The sequence below is a fragment of the Carcharodon carcharias genome, chromosome 3 (assembly GCF_017639515.1).
Source record: "Carcharodon carcharias isolate sCarCar2 chromosome 3, sCarCar2.pri, whole genome shotgun sequence".
Taxonomy (NCBI): Eukaryota; Metazoa; Chordata; class Chondrichthyes; order Lamniformes; family Lamnidae; genus Carcharodon; species Carcharodon carcharias.
In genome coordinates, this window is record NC_054469.1 from 201476099 (window position 1) to 201498813 (window position 22715).

Below are 22715 nucleotides of genomic sequence, written 5' to 3' on the forward strand. Positions count from 1 at the left end.
TGTCGCCTTTATGTCCAATTTCAACTTGAACTCTTCTCTGAACAGTTGCTAATGCAATGCAATAGACGACCACAATTTTGAGCATGGGCCTCCTGCTCAATGTACAACTATATCTATAGGTTCTGGACATCGAACTGAAGGAGATGCATTTCCACCTTAGAACATCCATTGTCACTGTATTTAAACCTTCCTAAGGATCTTACCTAATGAGCTTTCCACAGTAGCACACCTTGGATTAAACTGGTCTACAGTCAGATATGGGTAATGATCTCATCCAAGTTCACCTGTAATCTTTGCCAACGCAATTGGCACACTTTAAAATTGCTGTACGAAATGTAGGCCATATCAGATATGAATCCCAGACCTTGGCATCTGAAGGAACACTGGAGTTGACAGTCTAGCTTGTGGTCCACAGCTACTTGCCCGTACTCATTCATTTTCTGTGATTCACCGTGTGCTCCCTTCTACAACAATTCACACTTATATCGTGTCTTTAATGTAGTAAAATGTCCCAAGGTGCTTCATAGAAACATTATCAAACAAAGATTTGACAGTGAGTCACATGAGATATTAGGGTAGGAAAGAGGTGGGGTTTAAGGGGAGACTTAAAATGAGAGATAGGCAGAGAGATTTAGAGATGGAATTTCAGAACTTAGAGCCTACGTATCCGAAGATATGACTGTCAATGGTGGAGCGATGAAAATCAGGGATGGACAGACCACAGTTGGAAGTGAGTACAGATTTCGAAGGGTTCTAGAGCTGGAGGAAGTTGGAGTGGCAAGGAGGGGCAAGGTCATAGAGGAAGTTGAACTGCTACTTGTCACTGTCGAAGTGTAGGATGCTGGAACATGTTAGGGATAAGCCAAGCAATCACTTCAGCAGGCTGTTCATAATGGATGCCAATAGGATCAACTGAATGATGCATTTTACACTGCTGTCAGGTGAGAAAGATGTTCAAAGAGAGCATAGCAGGATAATTTGTGCTATTTCATTGAAGTTGTAGTGAATGGCAGTGTTTCAGAGAATCAGTGAGTGAATTAAAATCAAAGCATGATGCTAGCCATGAGCTTGTAGGCAAGGGCCTCCGGCCTTAACTACCCACTTCATCTCTTGCCTCTTGTCTCTTAAATTTCAAGCCTCTCACCTCATCGTGGTCCAATCAGTGCATTTCGGATTAGAATCACAGAATAGTAGAGTACAGAAGGAGGCCATTTGGCTCATTGAGTCTATGCTCGATGTTTTCCTTTATTCTGTATCTGTGCACACCAGTTATGTGAAATCTTCTTGAAGTTGATAAAAGATGGACTTACAATGAAATTAGCAGTATCACTGATGTGTCCAGCCTGCACCTTATGTGAATCCATAGACATATAGCACACAGATTGTGTTGCACTTTTGTTGATTGTTATGCCTTGCAAGATTTACGTGTAGCATTATAATCATATCTCTATCTCTCATTCCACCCATGTGTACACATGCATTTACCACCCAGGGGAATGCTTGTTTAAGTACCCCACAAATAACCTCTGTGATGTTGGACCAGGGTTAGAATGAATTGTTGCTGGGACTCGATGCAAGCCCAAGAGTAAGCAAAGCAGAAATATGTTTACCTTCCCAATCTTCCTCAGTCCTGAAAATCCCTTTCACATCTTTTGCCATGACTCATTTTTTGAATTCATTTATGGGATGTCAGTGTCACTGGCTAGGCTAGCATTTATTGCCCATCCCTGAACGAGGGCATTTAAGAGCCAACCATATTGCTGTGGGTCTTGTGTCACATGTAGACCAGACCAGGTAAGGGCAGCAGATTTTCTTCCATAAGGACATTAGTGAACCAGATAGGTTTTTAAGACAATTGGCAATGGTTTTGTGGTCATCATCAGACTCTGAATTCCAGATTTTTATTGAAATCAAATTTCACCATCTGCCATGGTGGGATTCGAACCCAGGTCCCCAGAGCGTTACCCTGGAACACTAGTCCAGTGACAATACCAATATGCCACCACATATGTGTGAACCAGCATTTACTGACTGCCTTTTTCAGCCAGGCATTGGGCACACACCCATCAGCTCAGGACAAGACCTTACCTGCTTTAAAGAACAATCCTCCAGGGCTGGAAGAAAGCAGTCCTGCTCCCCGTCCTCATGTCTGATCCTGTCACAGATTGATAAGAGATTGATGGCCTTAACATAGTCAACAAATGCATTAACGTTGTATCATACACAGATGGTAGAAAGTGAATTAGATGACCTCAGTTTGTCTTCATCCAGCAGTTCCTGTGTTCTTGTTTCCAAAGTCAGTTTCGTGGAGAAGGTTTCTTCCTGACAACATGGAAACCAGCATTAAGGAAACACACAGCAGTTCTTTGATATAGTCTTTCACAAGAAATGACAAACTATTGACCCCAGCTCTCCCTTTGTGCCTTGGCCAATCCATCAGGGACTGTCATGATATTCAACTGAGTTGACCTTGCAAAATGATGTGAGATCAACTTTGGTTTTCCATGTACCACAAATATTCTCTGTAGTATCAAGACACCCCCTCCGAGCACCTGGCCATTTCATAGCAATATCCACAAATGTTTAGGACAGGTTGCTGCAAGCTAATGGAACTGTCAACTGAGAGCAAGAGGACTGATCCACTTACAGTTCCTTACTGCAAATCTTATTGAGTGTTCCTCTCTTAGTAGGGAACACTAACCGAGGTTAATTCCTCACCTAACTCCTAAATCTTCACATCTCAATACATTAAAACAGAAAATTGTAGTCTGTTTTATAATTACTCTGTTATACCTTCTCTGAGGATCCTTGATGATGTAAGGACAAAGACATGTTCAGCCTCCTAGACCTGATGTCACTCATCTCAACAATTGGGAAAATGCACTATCTGATGGTTTCTTTGACCATCATGTTACCCAGTTGTGTACCTTATTCCAGTTCTTTGCATCGAGCTGTAAATGCTTATCATCAGGACTGGCCAGTTGAAATAGCCATTTTTTGGCATAGTTTCTGCCAAAATGGCTACTTACTCCAATGAAGGTGGGCTGGTTATACCCAGTTCTCCCATGATTTAATCATTAGTGCAGCACCGATCACAGGTTCAGATGCATGCACAATAGTAGTGGGAGTGGAAAATTAAACCCAAGCCAAATTTAAAGGGATGGGGATAATTAAGTCCAAAGGAAATCATCCTATTAATTATCTCCTCTTCTCTGCAGAAAAGCATCTAGGTAGACTCTGATTCTGAGGCTACATTTTCACAATGATGGAAAAATTCTGTGGCTTAGCCAAAATGGTGCTGGAACCCCGATTCTGGGAGTCCCACCCCTGAACCTGGTACCCACTATTTTCGCAAGGGGTTGGGGGAATGGGGGCAGGTTGTAGTTTGCACATCTGTGGTCCACGGAGGCAGCTGCACATATAAAAGTGCTGCTGCCTTCAGTCAGATCCAATTTTTGCTAGTGGGATGTCCAAAACATGACTTGTGGTCTTTCCACTTTTCAAACTTAATGGAGTTCTTTGGAGAGATTAGGTACCCTTTGGATAGCTCTAGAGACACTTTTGGGAGAGTTCAAGAGCCCTTTGGGATTGTTAAAATTAGACATGAATGTGTGTAAAAAAAGGATAAACTCATTGCAATTGTCAAGCATTTAAATCTCCAGGCCTCTAAATTAAAAAAAAATCACAGTAGGGTGCCAGTCAGTTCACAGTTTTATTGACAGCTCCAAATGATTATAAAGTTGTGATGTAGGGCTATGAATACAAATGCTTATTTTTATAAGGAATTAAGTAGTTGAAGCAATTTAAATGTGGTGCATGGACTTTTTATCAATTAGAGTATTTTTTAAAAATAGTGAGTTCATTGTAGACACTTAGGTCTTTATTTTAATTCACATCAGCATTGGTCCTGATGTCTGCCCCTGGTGGATACTGGATGTGTTGGCAAATGGTGGGGGGCACGGTTTGGCATATGTTGGCACTAAAATGGCATTGAGGCTATAAAGGTCCTTAGGGGATGGGTAGATGGGCATAGATTGGCATGGAAGGTACGAGGAGCCATGAGGGGTTGTTAGAGGGGTATAGGTTGACATGGAGAGAATGAGAGTCCAAGGGGCTGGGTAGAGGAGCATGAGGGTATGAGGGGCCATAGGGGTGGGTGCAGACCATGAGGTGGCATGGTTTCGCATGGATGGAACATGGGGATTGTATGGGGGTGAGAGGGTGTGAGGGCTAGAGGGTTTTTTTTTGTTTTCTTGTTTTTTTAACAGCTGGGACAAAGTACTGGAGCAGCAAGGTCACCCATTCACACAGCGTCTTGTGTCTGCACCAGGCAGCCCCTGTAGCTGCCTCCGTACTGTTTCCGGATTGATTCCTGTTAACCACCCCCTACCCCACCCTGGAATGGAAACCTGACAGTCTGGGGCTCTTTCTCCTGGGTCGGGTTTGTGAATTCGGCAATTTTCCTGACTCTGCACCCCCAAATTGGGAGTATAATTTCAGGCCTGAGATCCACATATTGTTAGATCAAAAATCATGACACCTATCTGCATCGAAAAATATGTGTCAACTATTGAGATTAATAGGTTTGTAACAAGTAATAGTACCAAGAACTATGAAAGAAAGGCGAGTAAATGAAGTTGAGGTGCAAATCAGCCATGACCTAATCAAATGGCAGGACAGGCACGATGGGCTGACAGGCCTGTTCCTAAGGTTAGTTTATCCCCATGGTTTTACTGCTCGTTTGAGCAGCTCTACAAAGTTTGCTCACATTTAATGTGTAAACCTTCAATATAAACTCATGCACTTTCCTCAGCCAGGAAATTGTTCAAATTCTGCTCGAGTTGAGTTCTGTTTCAAAAGAAAAACAGAACTACCTGGAAAAAATCAGCAGGTCTGGCAGCATCGGCGGAGAAGAAAAAAGTCGACGTTTCGAGTCCTCATGACCCTTCGACAGAACTTGAGTTCGAGCCCAAGAAAGAGTTGAAATATAAGCTGGTTTAAGGTGTGTGGGGGGTCTGGATCTCTCTCTGCCATCCCCCCCCCCCCCCAAACACACACCTTAAACCAGCTTATGTTTCAACTCTCTCTTGGACTCGAACTCAAGTTCTGTCGAAGGGTCATGAGGACTCGAAACGTCAACTCTTTTCTTCTCCGCCGATGCTGCCAGACCTGCTGAGTTTTTCCAGGTAGTTCTGTTTTTGTTTTGGATTTCCAGCATCTGCAGTTTTTTTGTTTTTATCTCTGTTTCAAAAGAGTTGGTTTATAGAGCAAATCATTCAGCTCAGGACAGTTTTTCATGATTTTTCAGTCACGCTTGGCATAAAGTTTTACTTAAAATTTTGATTGTCAACCTTTTACTCTCCAAGTAGAGAGCAACAGAGATCCCTCTTAATCCTTTAATCCATAGATTTTAAAAAACTAGATGTGGCAATATGAGAACGGGGAAACATTTACTGATTATCGTCAATCTTCAATGGTGCATCATTTTTTTCTTGAGCGAGATGGTATACTGCATATCTGTTTGCATATATTGGCCTAATCTTGTAGGGTTCAGCAGGCACTGTGAGCTGAATGACTATCCACGTTGATGTTATTGAAGTACCATTTTATCACCTCAGACAATTCATCATCTTCTGTGTAACCAGGTGCAGCCTTGGAATGTGAATTTTTATTTTTCCCATCAAAAATCAATAACAATTGTTAGATGACTTGACAGAATCTGCCGCATAGATAATGCTGGTGGATTGACCTTTGTGGTAGGTGATAGCACTGAGATTGTAACTTCAGACCATGATCTAGATTACTATTTCAACAGCGCTGATTGTGAAATTTCAAGATTTGACACAAGTATCAGTTCCATTCAATCCAGTATAATTACAGGTCTGCAGTTTCTCCACTCAGGTTGTAAGCTTATCACTCACCTCCTTGAAGTCTTAAAAGTGTGATCGGGTTAAACCGGAAGGCACACATTGAAACAATTTCCAACAATCTCCAACAAATGAAAACTTAACCATCTCCCCTTGACATCCAATGGCATTGCCACCCCAATATTACCATCCTCTGGGTTACCATTGACCAGAAGCTGAACTGGACCAACCACCTAAATACTGTGGTTGCAAGAACAGGTCAGAGGCTGGGTATTCTGCAGCAAGAAACTCACCTCCTGATGCCCCAAAGCCAACCATCCACAAAGCACAAGTCAGGAGTATGGTGGAATACTCTCCACTTGCTTGGATGACTGCAGCTCCAAAAACACTCAAGAAGCTTGACACCATCTAGGACAAAGCTGCCTTCTTGATTGGCACCCCATTCACCACTTTAAACATTCACTACCTCCATCACCAATGCACTGTGGCAGCAGTATGTGCTACCTACAAGATGCACTGCAGCAACTCACCGAGGCTCCTTCAACAACACCTTCCAAACCCGCAACCACTACCACCTAGAAGGACCAGGGCAGCAGATGCATGGGAAAACCAATGCCTGCAAGTTTCCCTCCAAACACACATCATTCTGACTTGGAACTATATCACCATTCATTCACTGTTACTGGGTCAAAATCCTGGAATTCCCTAACAGCACTATGGGTGTACCTACATCACATGGATTGCAACAGTTCAGAAGGTGGGTTAACCACCACCTTCTCAAGGGTAATTTGGGATGGGCAACAAATGCTGGCCTAGCCAGTGACACCCACACCCCGTGAACAGAATAAATGTTCTTAAAAGTCCTTGACACTTAACCTGTTCATCCTTATCAAGGGCAGTTGCCTATTTCAACATTTACCATCAACATAGGAATCAGTTACAAAGAGGTTGCTTAAACATATTGAATACGGCAACATTTTCTGCAGTTTAAGTCAGGTTTTCAAGGTCTTCAGCAAAGTCAGGTCTTCAGGAGCTTCTATCAGCTGAAAGTGGAAACTTCAATCAGCTTTATTCAGATGGCTTCATCAACCACTGCATAAAGCCGGCAAATTGCATTAGCACGGATGTACCTGCTATGGGTAGTGTAGAATGTATCTCTGTTGGACACAGGATAGCTGCAACATCAGGTACTCCTTTAGGACTGTAACTAGAACAAGCACGTAGCTTCAAATTCAATCCAGACTCATGAAATAAAACATAGTAGGATTGCTAGGTTCTCTAAAAGAAAATATTTGATTGATCTCAGGAGGATAAATTTGCAGATTGTATGTCCATCAAGGCTGGTGAGACAATTTCCAACATTGTTACAATATAAATGCATCATAACAAGGGAACAGGGAAGCATGCACTGGCAAAGGAATACTGTTGGGTTAGCTTCATGGGTGTAAGCATCCTGGGGAGAAATATTTGTTTTCACCGCCTGGGGGTGGGGGACATGGTTGAAATGGCAGAATTCGCCTGGTTTTCTTTTCATTGAAGACAAATATTTGTAATTCACAAATGCTGAAGGCAGTTTACATTTAAGGAGCAGTGAGGAGAACTAGCCATGCAGAAAACGATAACTCTGGGAGCGAAGCGATCGTCCCAGTTTGTGGCACTGCCCAACTTGCACAACAAGTGAGAGCTTCAGGCTCGGAATGGAAAGCCCAATTCTAAGCGCAGGGTCATAGTGCATGAAAGCCCATGATCAGACCTGATTGGATTTTGTTGAAATGCTTTTAATGAGTAGAAGAAACCTAATTGCCTAATCAAAGCCAATGGAAATAAAAACTGGAAGAGAAGCACAACCGCAGACATTTATACAAAGTTGCAATTGCCTCCATTAAAGAGTAATCCAGGAAGATTTGTGCTCAATTCTCTTAAATGCCCAGTATTCATTGGTTTGCTTTTAAAAGAGGGTTGGAGAGGTGAACATCCCTGATGGCATTAATGGATGGCTTCTCATTATAGGAAGGAATGCAGCTATAAATATGAAATTATGAGAATCCAGAGTTATGAGATTAAAAAGAGTGTTTCTCTTATGAAGTAGGGATTAACAATTGTTCATCTGCTGAACTAAGATTATAAAGTTTATAAACATGCCTGAGCATAATTGTGTGCTCAAGGCCAACAACATCCTGTGGCATAGGATATGGTATATCTTCTAACACAAGGCAGTTCTGAAGAAACAGGAACTAGCCTCAACATTACATCAGTAAGGCACTGATAAATTGTAAAATACCATACTCTAACAATATATAACCTTAAGGATGCTCCTAAATTACTTGTCAACTGAGTGTAGTGACCACCATCTGCACCTCTCAGTATCCTGTTTGTTTGAAGGATGTTGACTAAAATGAAGTATGTAGACTAAAATGAAATGATCTTGTCCAGCTTGTGTGCTCAAAATGGTTCAGCTCTTTTATGGTATAAATACTGGAACCACACAATAGGATTTTTAGATTCTTTGGATTCACTCAAGCATTTCTCGAGGTGAAGGCATGCTGCTGTAGTATAGCGATGATAGTTCTCCCCTTACTTGGCATAGAATATCTGACAAGACTCTGTGACTTTCTACTTGGGGTTTAAAGGTAAATACTTCTTTAAATTTTGATAGATATCTTAAGTATCTCTCTCTCTGTAATATTAATAAGACTTAGATTTTCTATTAGAAACAAGATTATACTTGCCTTTGCTAGAACTGTCAAAATTGCGATTGATTTACCATCAGGAATGAATTGCATGTTCGGCTCTTTAGTAAACTTTTATATAATTGAGAAAATATATTGTCGCATATTGTCTTCTGTATCCAAACTCGAGAACCCATCTCCGTACACTCCTCAGTGGAGAGGTATATTGTTAAGGAGGGATGCCCGGATCCTTATTATATCCGAATTGTTAAAATCTAGGAAAAACTTGTTAAAAAGCTGTCAGGAGGTAATATTCTCTGGTGGTTCCTTTCCTTCAGGAAGAGTTAAATAGTTCTTCAGACCCATTTAAATACTATGAGGTCTGTCTTTTTCAACCTCAAGTGTGAGTGATCACCCAAGGAGTATACTTAATCTGGAATGGTCTCAATAAGGGGCTACGATTATAATCCACGTCTATTGTTTCATTGAAGGTATTCTAAATAGCAGCTCAGCTGATGCCTCAGTGAGTTTAACCAGCGATCAGCTGAGCTGTATGACCTTGGAGATCAATTTCCAATGTGTGCTGAACCTTTGTTCTCTGAATTATCTGGTAGTGTCAGGGAGTGTTATAGGTAGCTCTGAGGCATGGAGGGCCAAGCAGGTCTTGGCTTCCTGCTCCTGCTCCCAATGATGGACATCCTGCAAACCCTGCTGGAGTTATGCATTGTGGATGAGGACAGGATGGATCTAGGCTACAATGCCCTTGCAATCGCTCAGCCTGCTAACACTAACCTGGCAAGCTGGACAGCATACTGCAGGCTGCCTTGTACTCGTGGAAATCTGCTCCAGTGAGAGACTAAAGGAGGAGGAATAGAGAAAATTAGCACATTTAAAACAAAAAAAATCCAGAATGGTTCTCAATCGTTTTCAAATCAATTTTAAATTCTGAAATGTGTTCAAATCCCTCTATGGCCTCACCCCTCTGTATCCATTTAATCTTCCCCAGCACAAGCCACAAAAATCTCAGTGCTCCACCAATTCTGGCCTCTTGCACATACCTGATTTTCAGTGCTCCATCTTTGTCAGCCATACCTTCGGCTACCTGGGACCTCAGCTGTGAAATTCCCTCCCTAAGTGTCTTCTCCCTCCTCCTGTAACATGCTCCTTAAAAACGACCACTGAACAAGCTTTTGGTCACATATCCTAATAATTATGTGGCTCAGTGTCAAATTTTGTCTTATCACATACCAGTGAAGCATCTTGGGATGCTTTACTACCTTAAGGCGCTATTCAAATATAAGTTGTTGTTGTTGTACTATATCCATGGGGTGGCTGTGCAAATTATAATATAAGAGTTAGCCTTTTTGCGCACCCTGACTTATGTACATTTTGCTTTTATTCTTGCAGTTCGACAGAGGATTCCTTTCGCTGGCACATACAAGGTAAAATCATTTTTATTTTTAACATTCTTCTCTTGAAGGGGTTAAATGCTGAAAGTCTTCCGAGCTCCCTCCCCCTTAACAGTGGATGATTGCAAGCAGAGAAATATTGATTGGCATTCCTTGATACAATAGTGCAGATTGGCTGTCCAAGGTTAGCTTAGAGCTAAAGGAGATTGTTTGCATGCAGTGCAAGGAAAGCAGAAGGTTGCAGCCTCTTGTACTGGGCCTCTTCCATTGGCAGCTTCTCAAATTGCCACTGGAAAATTGGCACTGATTGGGCACCAATGCCAATTGCTGTTGTGCCAGGGTGCCATTTATTTTTAGATCATGTTCGGAAGGTTGAGTACTGCATTAATTTCTAGGAGACGAAAGGAGGAATTCCTTAAGCTTTCTTAACAATTCAGATTGTCAGTCTTCCTCGTTGATTAGACCAAGGGTGTATTAATCACTCCACTGTTCTCTCCCTTCTTTTGAACCATATACATGTGTACTTCAGATGCACAGAAAGGTGCAGATGATGAAATCGCCAGCGGCTTGGAGTTGGTGGACTCTTGCCTGAGGTCCCTGCAAGAGTCGGGAATACTAGACCATCACGAATACTCTTCAACTGAAAGTGAGACTCATTTAATTTAATATTTAGCTTATTATTGTTTGGTTAGTTAAACAGGCTGCTAACTATCAGTCTTATCACTTAATGTGCTATGGTCCAAATTCTTGAAGGCTGCAAGCCTCAAATTGTGTTGGGTAGGCAAAAGGCTTTTTAAGTAATTAACATGCTATCTGCTTTGCTGACAAGTACACTGACTGTTCTCAAATGACTCTTTATGCAGGGTCCAATCCTCTCTCCCAGAGTGCCTCACAGATCAATGCCAACCCAGAAGGGTCCTACCAGTACTCGGGCAGTTACCATAGCAACCAGACCCTCTCTCGAGGTGACTCAACCACATCGCAGCTCTCTGGGAGGACCTCCAGTGGTCAGATTGGAGCAGGAGTCGGTATTCATAACTATAGTCAGGTACAACACAGCTCTATAAGAATAACATCTCCTTCAAAAGAAAAATGAAATAAATTAGATTTATATAGCGCCTTTCACAACCTGAGGACATCCTTAGGCACTCTACAATCCCAAAGTACTTCATTGGTTGTAATCACTCTTGTAATGTCGTAAGCATGATGGCCAATTTGCGCACAACAAGCTCCCACAAACAGTTTTGAGATACATGATGAGACCATCTTTTTTTTAGTGGTGTTGCTTGAGGAATAAATATTGGCTAGGGCACCAAAGGAACTCTCCTGCTCTCCTTCAAAATAGTGTCATGGGTTCTTTCTTACTCATCTGAGAGGGCACACTGGGCCCCATTTTAACATCTCAGCCATAAGGTAGCACCTCTGACAGTGCAGATCTCCCTCAGTATTGAACTGGAGCCTCAGCCTAGACTTTGCACACAAATTATTGGAGTAGGGCTTGAACCCTCAACCTTCTGATTTGGGGGCAAGAATGCTACCTCGGGACCACAACAGATGACTGAGGCAGTCACACTTCCTGCTGTTTATACTTGGGGCAGCAATTAAAGGATTTTACTGTTTACCATTATCTGCAGAGGCTGTGAGGCTGCTAATTCTGGCCAGATATTCAGGAGAGGGAAGCGAGTGTCACTGTGGGCCAGCACTTATTGCCCATCCTCAATTGTCCTTAAGAAGATGGTGGTGAGCTGCTTTCTTGAACTGCTGCGATCCACCTGATGTGGGTACATCCACAGTGCTGTTAGATATTATATATTTCTGTAGCAGTTTGATACAACTGAATGGCTACGAGGTCATTTCAGAGGGCAGTTAAGAGTCAACCACATTGTTATGGACAGTATAAGAACAGCAGATTTCCTTCCCTAAAGGGTATTAGTAAGCCTAATGGGTTTTTAAGACAATTCAGTAGCTTTCATGCTCATCATTGCTGATACTAGTCTTTTATTCCCCATTTACTTAAATAACTGAATTTAAGTTCCCTCAGCTGCTGCAGCAGAATTTGAACACCTTTCTGGATCAAGCCTCTGATTACTAGACCAGTAACATAGCCACTATGCTACGTTTCCCATATAACTTCCTGCCTCCAACTGATCCAACCACTCAAACAGTCTCTTTTCCCCCCTCTCTAATATTTTTACAATTAATAAACAAAAATGGCCAAAGAAAATTACAAAAACTGTTCTTTCAAATGCCAATGATTTTTCTCCCTGGACACTTACAACAGAGTTCAGGAGGCCAGTCGTTAATTCCTAGAGATGCCAGTATAACCCAGGAGGGTTGCCTTTGTCTTCAGATTGGCTGATATATATCAGCATGCACTGAGAACAGTATAGGGATAATTTTCGGCTTGGTGAGAGGGGGCGGGGCCTGCTCCCCGAGACGTAAAATGACACGGGGTGACATCAGGCGTGCATCCTGATGTCACTGCGTCATTTAGATTTTCAGTTTGGTGGGCGCGCAGCCAAACTGTCAAAGGCCTGTTAGGGCCATTAATTAACTAATTAAGGCTATTGAGAAAGCTGCCCGTCCAACCTTAAGGTTGATGGGCAGGCGAAGAGCCCAGGCGGCCTTCGCATTTTTCATGGAACCTCATCCACAGGCGGGATGAGGTTTCATGAATGGTTTATAAATTAAATAAATTCTTTCATTAAAGCTCATTGACATGTGCCAGCTCATGTGATACTGTCACTTGAGGGGACATGTTTTAATTTTTCTTTCTTTATTAAAACCTTTAAAACTTAAAACTCACCTCTTTCTCAGGGAATGCCCCCCTGCCTGCACAGGGAGCGCTCAGCACTTCCAGGTGTGTGTCACGCTGGGCGGGCCTTAATTGGCCCACCCACGTAAAATGGCAGCGTGAAACTGATCGGGAGCGCCAATCGGCTCTGCGCCCACCCGTCCCCGCACAACCCCCCAACGGGGGTGAATTCTCTCCTATGTGTTTTGTCTTTCTACTGACCCAGAGGGGAAAATCCTCAACACAAACCCCAGAATGTGATTGAAATTCCTGGCAGGCTGGCCAAAACTTAATGCAGTGCAACAAAAGTTTGCGCACACAACATTGTCATAGCAGACTAGATAATTCTGGCCAGAGACAGCAGAAGGAGTCGAAGTAGTGCTTGTTCCTCCCATGCAAAAACATTAGCACAATTCTTTTTCTCAAGTATTTACCTCCTCCAAGAACTCTGCATTCCTTCAACTTTGTCCTCTTGCTCATCATTCCCCCCACCCCTTCCTACCGCAAAGTTTGTTCTTGTGCCTTCTGCTGTCTAGGCTCTATGCTCTGGACCTCATCCCTAAATCTCCTTGTTTCTCTCTCCTTTAAGAATCTCATTGTGTGGCTTGTTGTCAATTTTTATCTGATTGCTCTTCTGTGAAGTTTCTTGGGACGATGTTAAAGGCCCTCGGTAAATTTCAGCTCATTCAGATTTCTGTTTTCCATAGCCTAACTGCACCAACTCCAGTTGACCCATCACCTCTGTCTTGCAGGTGTCTGGTCTGACAGGCCTTGAATTTATAAGTCTCACTCTAGTACTCAAATCCCTCCGTGGCTTCGGGCCTCCCTGTCTCTGTAACATCCTCTAGCCTTACAATCCTTTAAGATCTCTGTGCTCCTCAAATCCTGGCCTCTTGTGCAAGCTCAGTTTTCATTGCCCCAACATTGGTGACCATGTCTTCAATTGCTTAGGTCCTAAGCCTTGGAATTCTCTTCCTAAACATCTCCACCTCTCTCTCTCATCCTTTCAGATGCTCCTAAAAACCTACCAAGCTTTAGGACACCTGTCCTACTTTTTCCTCATGTGGGTCTGTGTCAAATTTCTATTTGATAATGTTCCTTTGAAGTGTTGTAGGATGTCTTACTATGCTAAAGGTGTCATATAAATGCAAGCTGTTGCTGTTGGTGTAATTTTGACTCAATTTGCTTTCTTCAAAAATTAACTTTATCTGTTTCCCACTCCCACACCCTGCAGGTTAACCGTGTTGGTGATGGTAGTCGTACATCAGGATCTGAGAGCTCCCCATCCCACTCTGCATCGCAGTCCAGGGAGGCTTTTGTGCAAAGCCATGGGAGTGCCTTCCGCCTGCCTGACCCTCAGCATCCATCTTCAGTCTACTATGTCAGTGCCACGCTTCCCGCTCAGAGGGTGAGCTCACCCATGTCCCTGCAGCGCACAGGCTCACCACCTAAGCTCCAGCGAGCGGGCTCAACTGCGGAGAGTGGTGTCTACAGTGCCCAGCGGCTTGCCTCCCCCAAGCAAACGGCCTCACCCAGCCGGCTTTCCAAGTCCTACAGCACAAGCTCCCCGGTCAACATTGTGGTGTCCTCAGCCGCCCTCTCCCCCTCGCCCCCAGCCATCGCTGCGACCTCGCCCGCGCACCAGGCCAGCTCATCCCAGCCCAGCTATGCCACGCTTTCGCCCACCAAACGCCTTGGCCATGCATCTGATCTGTACGGCAAACACCCACAGGAGCTGTATGAGCGCTCGACTCTACAGAGGCCCGGCAGCTTGGCAGGTAATTCAATTTGGCAGACGGACATGTTTATCATCAAGAGAGATGTTACTGCTTTCGAGAAAAGATATTGGAGAAGATGCAGAGAAGATTTACCAGGCTGCTGCCAGAACAGAGAGAGTACATCTATTAGGAAAAGCTCAACAGGTTGCGACTGTAGAGAGGGATGACCTGATAGGTTTTTACAATTATAAAGGGGTTCAATAGTGTCATCATCGAGAATATAATCCCACTTGTGGGGGAGTTGAAGACTAGGGGTCATGATTATAAGATAGTCTCCAATAAATCCAAAACAAATTCAGCAAGAACTTCTTTACTCAACAAGTGGTAAGAATGTGAAACACACTGCCATAAGGGGTGGTTAAAGTAAATTTCACATTATACAGAATTTTGCAGATTTATTAGTGACTATCGTAAATTAATAGCCCCTACTTTTCTGGAAACATCTTCTTCATCTCTATCACATCCTAATATAAAAGACCCCCCATCAGGTCATCTCTTATCCTTTTCTAGAGAAAAGAGTTCTTGATAGGCTTTCTTGAAAGTTTTTGTACCCTCTCCATTCTGGTGACATCTTTGTAAACCTCCTGAGCATTTTCTCTCGCAGGAAGAACAGGAAAATCTGGAGAGCCATTGGTTTTTAACAGCTCTCCAAATGTTCCCATCCCTCCCGCAACGATGCCTGTCGGGCCAGTAAACTCTGCCCTTTATCTTTTTTGTAATATGGAAACCATTATGTAGCCACATAGGTTCAAACTAGTCTAGCATAACTTCTCTCTTTTTGAATTGCTTTCCTCTAGAATGGAACCACAATGCAATTGTTTGCACATTTTATGACTTTGTTAAATATTATTGCTCTATATGCCTGGATCCTATTGCGTCCCTACCCATATAAGCAGTTATTTTCAAAGCAGTAGGCAGCCTTCTTAATCTTGCTATCAAAATGCAAGATATAATGTAGAATAGCATAGCATAGCATGTAGCTACATGTATGTGGAAGCTAAATAAGCAGATGAGGAAGAAAGAAGCAGAAAGAACTGTTGATTGGGTTAGGTGAATTAAGTAGAGATGGAGGAGACTCACGTAAAACATAAACATTGGCATAGACTTGTTCCTATGCTGTAAAATTCTATGTAATAAGTTCTATTTAAAAATAGCAGACAAAAACAGTTTCTAAATCCATGTTGGTAATTAGAAGAGCTGCATTAGGTAGACCTTTTCACTGTGTTTGATAAAGGACAGAGGTTAATGTTTTCCAGCTATTGTGCAGAATATTCTTTAACAAGTCTCATGTGCCTATCACATTTTTAAATATTAATTAACATTATTACCATATGTCTGCTGGTAGATCTTGCACAGGAATGTTGCCACATGTGGGTCAAGGAATGGGAAACACTTGGGGCTGAATTTTCCCCTGTCGGGGGAGGGGGGTTGTGCGGGGGCGAGTGGGAGCGAGCGTGAACCTGATTGGCACCCCCAATCAGGTGCGCACCACCATTTTACCTGGGCAGGCTAATTAAGGCCCGCCCAGCGTGATGCACCCCCGGAAGCACTGAGCGCTCCCTGTGTGGGCGGGGGGATTCCCTGAGTCAGGGCCTGCGCTCTTTCGCACCTCAGGGATATTAGTTTAAGTTGTGAAAAATTTAATTAAAGAAAAAAAATATTTTAAGGACATGTCCCCTCATGTGAAACTGTCACATGAGCTGGGACATGTCCGTTAATTTTTTCAAAAATTTTTATTTAATTAATAAACCCTTCATGAAACCTCATCCCGCCCGTGGATGAGATTTCATGAAAAATGCGAAGGCCGCCTGGGCTCTTTGCCTGCCCGCCAACCTTAAGGTTGGATGGGCAGCATTCTAAACAACTTTAATTACTTTGTTAATGGCCTTAAAAGCCCTTTGACAGTTCGGTGGGTGCACAGCCGATGCGGCTGCACACCCGCCGAACTGACAATCTAAACGATGCATGGTGACTTCGGGACACCCGCCCGACATCACTGCGCGTTACTTTACGCGTCGGCGAGCGGGCCTTGCCCCCGCTCGCTGACTGGAAAATTCTTCCCATGACATCAGGAGCAAGTTGCTTGTGACAAGCCCCATCAGTCAAATGGCAGCCTTTGAACTACCATAGCGTGAGGGGGCCTTGCTAAACAGATTCAGGACAGACCAGGGACCCTGTGCAGCCAACCTCCACCACTAGGGACTCAGTTGAAACCCCTTATGTACTTTTGGAGAGACATAAACAATGCTGCACATTACCCAGGAGTGTCCCCTGTACGTACTGTAAAATGCAGCAGACCAATCCCTTAAAACTTAGCAAAGGAGGAGACTATTGCTTGGCTTCGGGGATTTGCATTTGCTAAATAAATGTCTATTATGTTTATCTTTCGATTATCCAGATCCAGAAAAGATTTTTTGCAGCCTTCTAGGTTATAATTTTGTTTTGACATGTGATGATTGACATTCTTCATATCTGTTTACAGTTGTTACAGCATTAAGATTGTATTTGATTAGGTTGTACGGTGGATCACAACTCCCATACCCTGTTCCATGGGGTGGTAGATTGGGGTAAGAGACTGAGTGGGAGGGCAATTCCTGTTGGTGATTGACAACAAGCTCTTAATTTCAATTTTTTGTTCTACTTCTATAACCTTCTCCAGCTCTACAATGCTTCATGATCAGGGGTAAAAAAAATTGTTTTAAAGACTACTTTATGATTTTCAGGGTCTACATTATAGTTTTCAGGGACTCCTTCATAGAAACACGGAAGTGTTACAGCACAGAAGGATGCCATTTGGCCCATTGTATGTGCACCGGCTCTCCAAATGAGCAAGTCATCTAGTGCTATCAGTGCACCTTCTTCCTGTAACCTTCCACATTCTCCCTTTTCAGTTAACAATCTAATTCCCTTTGGAATGCTTCAATTGAACCTGCCTCACCTTACTCTCAGGCGGTACGTTCCAGACTTCACCAGCCATTGCGAGAAAACATTTTTCTTGATGTCACTTTTGCTTCTTTTGCCAATTACTTTAAATTTGTGCCCTCGTGTTCCTGATCCTTTCACCAGTGAGAGCAGTTTCTCCCTATCGACTCTGTCCAGACCCCCTCTATCAAACCTCCTCTCAGTCTTCTCTTCTCTGAGGAAAACACTCTCAACCTCTCCAATCTATCTTCATAATTGAAGTTCCTCATTCTTGCGAAACTTTTTTGCACTCTTCCAGTGCATTCACATCTTCCCTGAAGTGCAGCAGCTAGAACTGGATGCAATGCTTCAGCTGAGGCTGAACTAGTGTCTTATACAAGTTCAACATAACCTCCTTGCTCTGTACTCTATGCCCTTATTAATAAAGCCAATAGACTTATACTCTATTAACTGCTCTCTCAACCTGTCCTGCCACCTTCAATGACTTATGCACATATATATTCAGGTCTCTCTGCACCTGCAACCCCTTTCGAGTTGCACCCTTTATTTTATATTGTTTCTCCATGTTCTTCCAATCAAAATGAATCATTTCACATTTCTCCACAATGAACTTCATCTGCCAGCTGTCCGTCCATTCCACCAACTTGTCTACGTTCTTTTGAAGTTATGCAATATCCTCCTCACAGTTCACAATGCTTCCAAGGCTCATTTCAGCTGCAAATTTTGAAATTTTCCCTGTACACCAAGATCTAGGTCATTAATATATATCAGGGAGAGCAAGGGTCCCAACACTGACCCTCGGGGAACTCCACTACAAACTTTCCTCCAGCCCAAGAAATATCCATTAACCACTACTCTCTTTCCTGGCACTCAGCCAAGTTCATATCAATATTGCTACTATCTCTTTTATTTCATGAGCTATAACTTTGCTCACAAGTCTGTTGTACGGCATTGTATCAAATTCCTTTTGACTGTCCATTGCACCACATCACAGCATTGCCCTCATCAACCCTCTCTGTTACCTTTTCAAAACACTCCAGCAATTTAATTAAGCACAATTTTCCTGTTATCCGCACTGGCTTTCCTTAATTAACCCACATTTGTCTATGTGACTATTAGTTTCCTTCTGAATTATCTTTTCCAGAAGTTTCCCCACCATCAAAGCTAAGCTTTGGAGAGGTGGTGGAATAATACTGGATTAGTAATCCAGAGGCCCAGACTAACACCCTGGGGACATATGGGTTCAAATCCCATCACAGCAGCTGGTGGAATTTAAATTCAATTAATAAATCTGGAATATAAAGCTAGTCTCAGTAATGGTGACCATGAAACTATCATTAATTGATGTAAAAACCCATCTGGTTCACTAATGTCCTTTAGGGAAGGAAATCTGCCATCCTTACCTGCTTTGGCCTACATGTGACTCCAGACCCACAGCAATGTTGTTGACTCTTAATTGCCCTTTGAAATGTTCACTTCAAGGGCAATTAGGGATGGGCAACAAATGCTGGCTTTGTCAGTGACCCCCCCACATCCCATGAAAGAACAAAGAACAAAGGTAACTGACTGGCCTCATTTGCTGGGCTTACCTTTACAACTTTGTAATATTTGCAATTCCCCAGTCCTCTGGCACCACCCTGAGTCCAAGAAAGACTGGAAAATTATGTCCAGTGCTTCTGCGATTTCCACTCTCACTTCCCTCTTTACCCTTGGATGTTTCCCATCCAGTCCTCATGCTTTATCAACTTTAAGTATAAACAGCCTATCTAATACCTCTTCATTAACATAAAACCGACCTGAAGGTTTAAGTTAGAAACCAAACTGTTCTCAAAACAGGAAATTGCAAATTTGCTTTAAGCCTCCAGTAAAGAAACAAGAGACTTGGTGCTGGGCAGATGGCCAAGAATCCAACAACAATTAAACAGTTTTCCTTCATTTTCCACCCGCACCCCCATCCCCATCGGCCTCCTCCAACGGCTGATATTAAAGCAAACTTAAGGCTTAGGAAATCAGGCTCTTATGGATCGACTAGACTTCCAACTTTTCTACACTTCCAAACTTTTTTAAAAAAGAAAACATACGCACGACAGCTGAGAAAATCTTGTATACAGACAGACATCTCTATAGCCAAAACATTTAGAGAAAAACCTAAGGGAAGCAAAAGAATGGATTTACCCCATAATATTCTTTCTCCCTCCACCAGAGATCCCTCTACTTTAAACTTTGTTCACAAAATAATTTATTGGATAGATACAAAAGAAGAAGAAAGTCATTGGAAAAGATTTAACTTCTTTCTTTGGTTATTATCAGTCCAGCAGTGGTTTGTAAACTTGAAAGCCAGGCCTAGGAGAAGGAAATATCAAGGTTTATTTTTTAAAAAAGAGTTGGGAAATCATATATATAAATAAATAAATAAGTTGCAAGTGTGAACATGAGGAATTGTTGTCTATAGCATCTCTCTCTTTCCAGAGAGGCCTCATTTTCCCCCTAACCCTTGTCCTCCTTTCTCAGTGTCACTCACTCACTCACTCACTGCCACAGCCAGAGATGCTTTACCTGCACTGGATCTGCCGCCATCATGGCCTTCCTCTCTGCTCTGGACCTGCCAGTGGCAGTGCTGAGATCCCATTTCTTTCCTTTCTCTTTCCTATTGAATTAAAGGGGTTGTTGGCGAGATCTTATGGCATAGTGGGTGCCTCAGAGCCCGGGAGAGATTCCTGGTCAGCCATATGATGGAAAGAAAGTTGGGAGCCTCTACTGTCACTTTCCATAGCTCCAGACTACAACATGTGGAGAGGTGGAAACTTTCCTATGCCCAATTGTGCTGGTGTTCAATGTCTGTGCCAGGAAGGGATAGGCCAGTAAGTAGCTCAAAAATAATGGTCTTGGAGTTGCCCTGCCTAATGCTAACAAGCACCTTATTCATGTGTTCACCTAAAATTCTTCTCTCTATGAGTTTACTTTCAGAATTGAGCTATTTGTATAGAGGGGCGGGAGCAGGCGCGGGCGGGCGTGCAGCCGATCACCACCCGTGATCAGCTGGGCGCCACCATTTTGCGCGCGCTGAGCGCTCCCTGTGCATGCACATGAAAGAGTGCAGAAATCTCCCTGAGGCACAGAGCTGCCTCAGGGAGATTAATTTGAATTTTAAAAATTTTATTGAAGAAAGAAAAAAAAATTTAACTCATACCCCCTCATGCGACAGTGTCACATGAGCTGGGACATGTCAATGAATTTCAATTAAAAAATTTATTTGATTTATAAACCCTTCATGAAACCTCATCCCACCTGTGGATGAGGTTCCATGATAAATGTGAAGGCCGCCTGAGTTAATATTCTTAATTGGAATCTAAATGGCCTTAATAGGCCTTTGACAGTTCAGTGGGCAAACAGCCAACTTTGCTGTGTGCTTGCTGAACTGAGGATCTGAATGATGCGCATTGATGTTGGGACAGACGCCTGACGTCACCGTATGTCATTTTACGCATCAGCGAGCAGAAGATTCTGGCCAGAAAGTATCAGCAGGAGAAGGCCATATGACTCATAATATCTGTTCCGACCTTTCAATTTCACTACATCAAAAGGGACAGAGTTGGTGGGGAAGGTAATGGGTTTGGGAAGATTGCTCAAATGAAAATGCTACTTTTTTCTAGTCTGACCAATATCACCATGTGAACAGCTCACTCAGACTTAGCCCATGCCCAAGCCAATACAGATGATGCTCTTTTATTGTCTTCTAACCTTAGAGAAATATGCTTCATACTTGAATAAGAGTTTGCATTCAGTTTTAGGCTCTCGGAGAAGGAGACAGCTCCACTAGAATGATGCCAGGACTTGGAGGGTTAAATTATGAGGACAACTTACTTAAAATGACTTGTACTCCCTTAAGTATAGAAGACTGTGGATTGGCCTGATCGAAATGTTTCAAATGGTGAAAGGTGTGATATGATGAATAGGGAATCAAGAATGAGAGAACTTAATCTTAAAATTGAAGTTAGGATATCCATGAGTGAAATCAGGAACCACTTTCCACATAGATGGCAGCAGAAATCTGGAATTCTCTCCTGCAAAAGGATGGGGGACAGTTTGTTGGGTAAGGGTATCAGAGATATGGAAAATGGAATTGAGGTGCAGATCAGCCATGGCTTAATAGTGTGGTGGAACAGATACAAGGGGCTGGAATGGCCTATTCCTGTTCCTAACATTCCTATGTCTCAAAGGGCCTACTGTCACTGCAACCTATGGATTAATCCCTTAACAGTCAAAAGTCAGGGCCACCAGAACTCACTAATCTTACATTACAATAATGACTACACTTCAAAAGTACTTCTTTGGCTGTAAATTGTTTCAGAATATTCAATGGTTGCAAAACACACTATAGAAATGTGAGGAGGATGGAACAGACAGGGCAAAATTAGCCAGTCAAAAATAGCAGCCTAGGAAATTCCACTGTCCCAACCAATGGAGGAGCAAGACCTTAAAACAGGAAGCTGAACAAAACAGGCAAAGTTCAATACAATAGATTGATTCAATGGAGCTAATTACTGACGGTTGTCTTTGCTGTCACCTGTGATGCAGAACAGCACTTTAAGGAGCACTATAGAGGCATTTGCCTTTCTCCTTACACTCAGCTGTAATTTTCAGAGTTAAGGCTGTGGAATTGAGTCTTTAATGTGACACACTGCTCGCAATGAGATCACATGGCTCAGTCGTGGTTATTGGGTGCATTCTTCAGCTGTTAATGGGAGATGCCCTTCCTTAGAGTTCATATCGGGGTCAGAGCTGCTGACTAATGCTCATCATTGAATCCACAGTCTTTTGAAATAATTTGAAAATTGGATTTTAGTCCAAGATAAAGAATAATCATTTGCATGAAATTGTTTTTTTTTTCCTGAGTCTGCAATGCAAATCCATTTACTTCAACTGTAACACTTATTACCATGAGGTGACCAAACTGGAGCTGCCATCGTTCTGCTGACTCTGTTCTGGTGTCATAAATCATGTATTAGTTGACCCTGGTAACTCGATCTTAACCCATTTAACCAATATTGCCAATAGAAGATTGAACACAGACACAATTGCTCCTCATTCTCCAAAAACAAAGGACTCATGCTTTCTCATATTTATATTTTCTCATACACACGCACCATTTATGAGGGATCTCCCCCTTGCACAGACACAAGCCAACACTTTCTTATGCATATACTCTTCCACATGGCACACTCTTCTTTTCCTTTCTCACTCACATGCACACAGATGCGCTCACACTTGCACGA

The 22715-nt window shown here is 42.7% G+C and overlaps 1 protein-coding gene across 1 annotated transcript in view; it reads left to right on the top strand.

The window, feature by feature from the left end:
- LOC121276499 (catenin delta-2-like) overlaps positions 1–22715 on the top strand; it is a 943152-nt gene that overhangs the window by 460724 nt on the left and 459713 nt on the right. Inside the window, exons 3-6 of the mRNA XM_041184989.1 lie at positions 9944–9978; positions 10475–10591; positions 10809–10993; positions 13974–14517. Of these exons, the coding sequence (XP_041040923.1) occupies positions 9944–9978; positions 10475–10591; positions 10809–10993; positions 13974–14517 (881 nt within the window). The remainder of the gene's footprint in view (positions 1–9943; positions 9979–10474; positions 10592–10808; positions 10994–13973; positions 14518–22715) is intronic.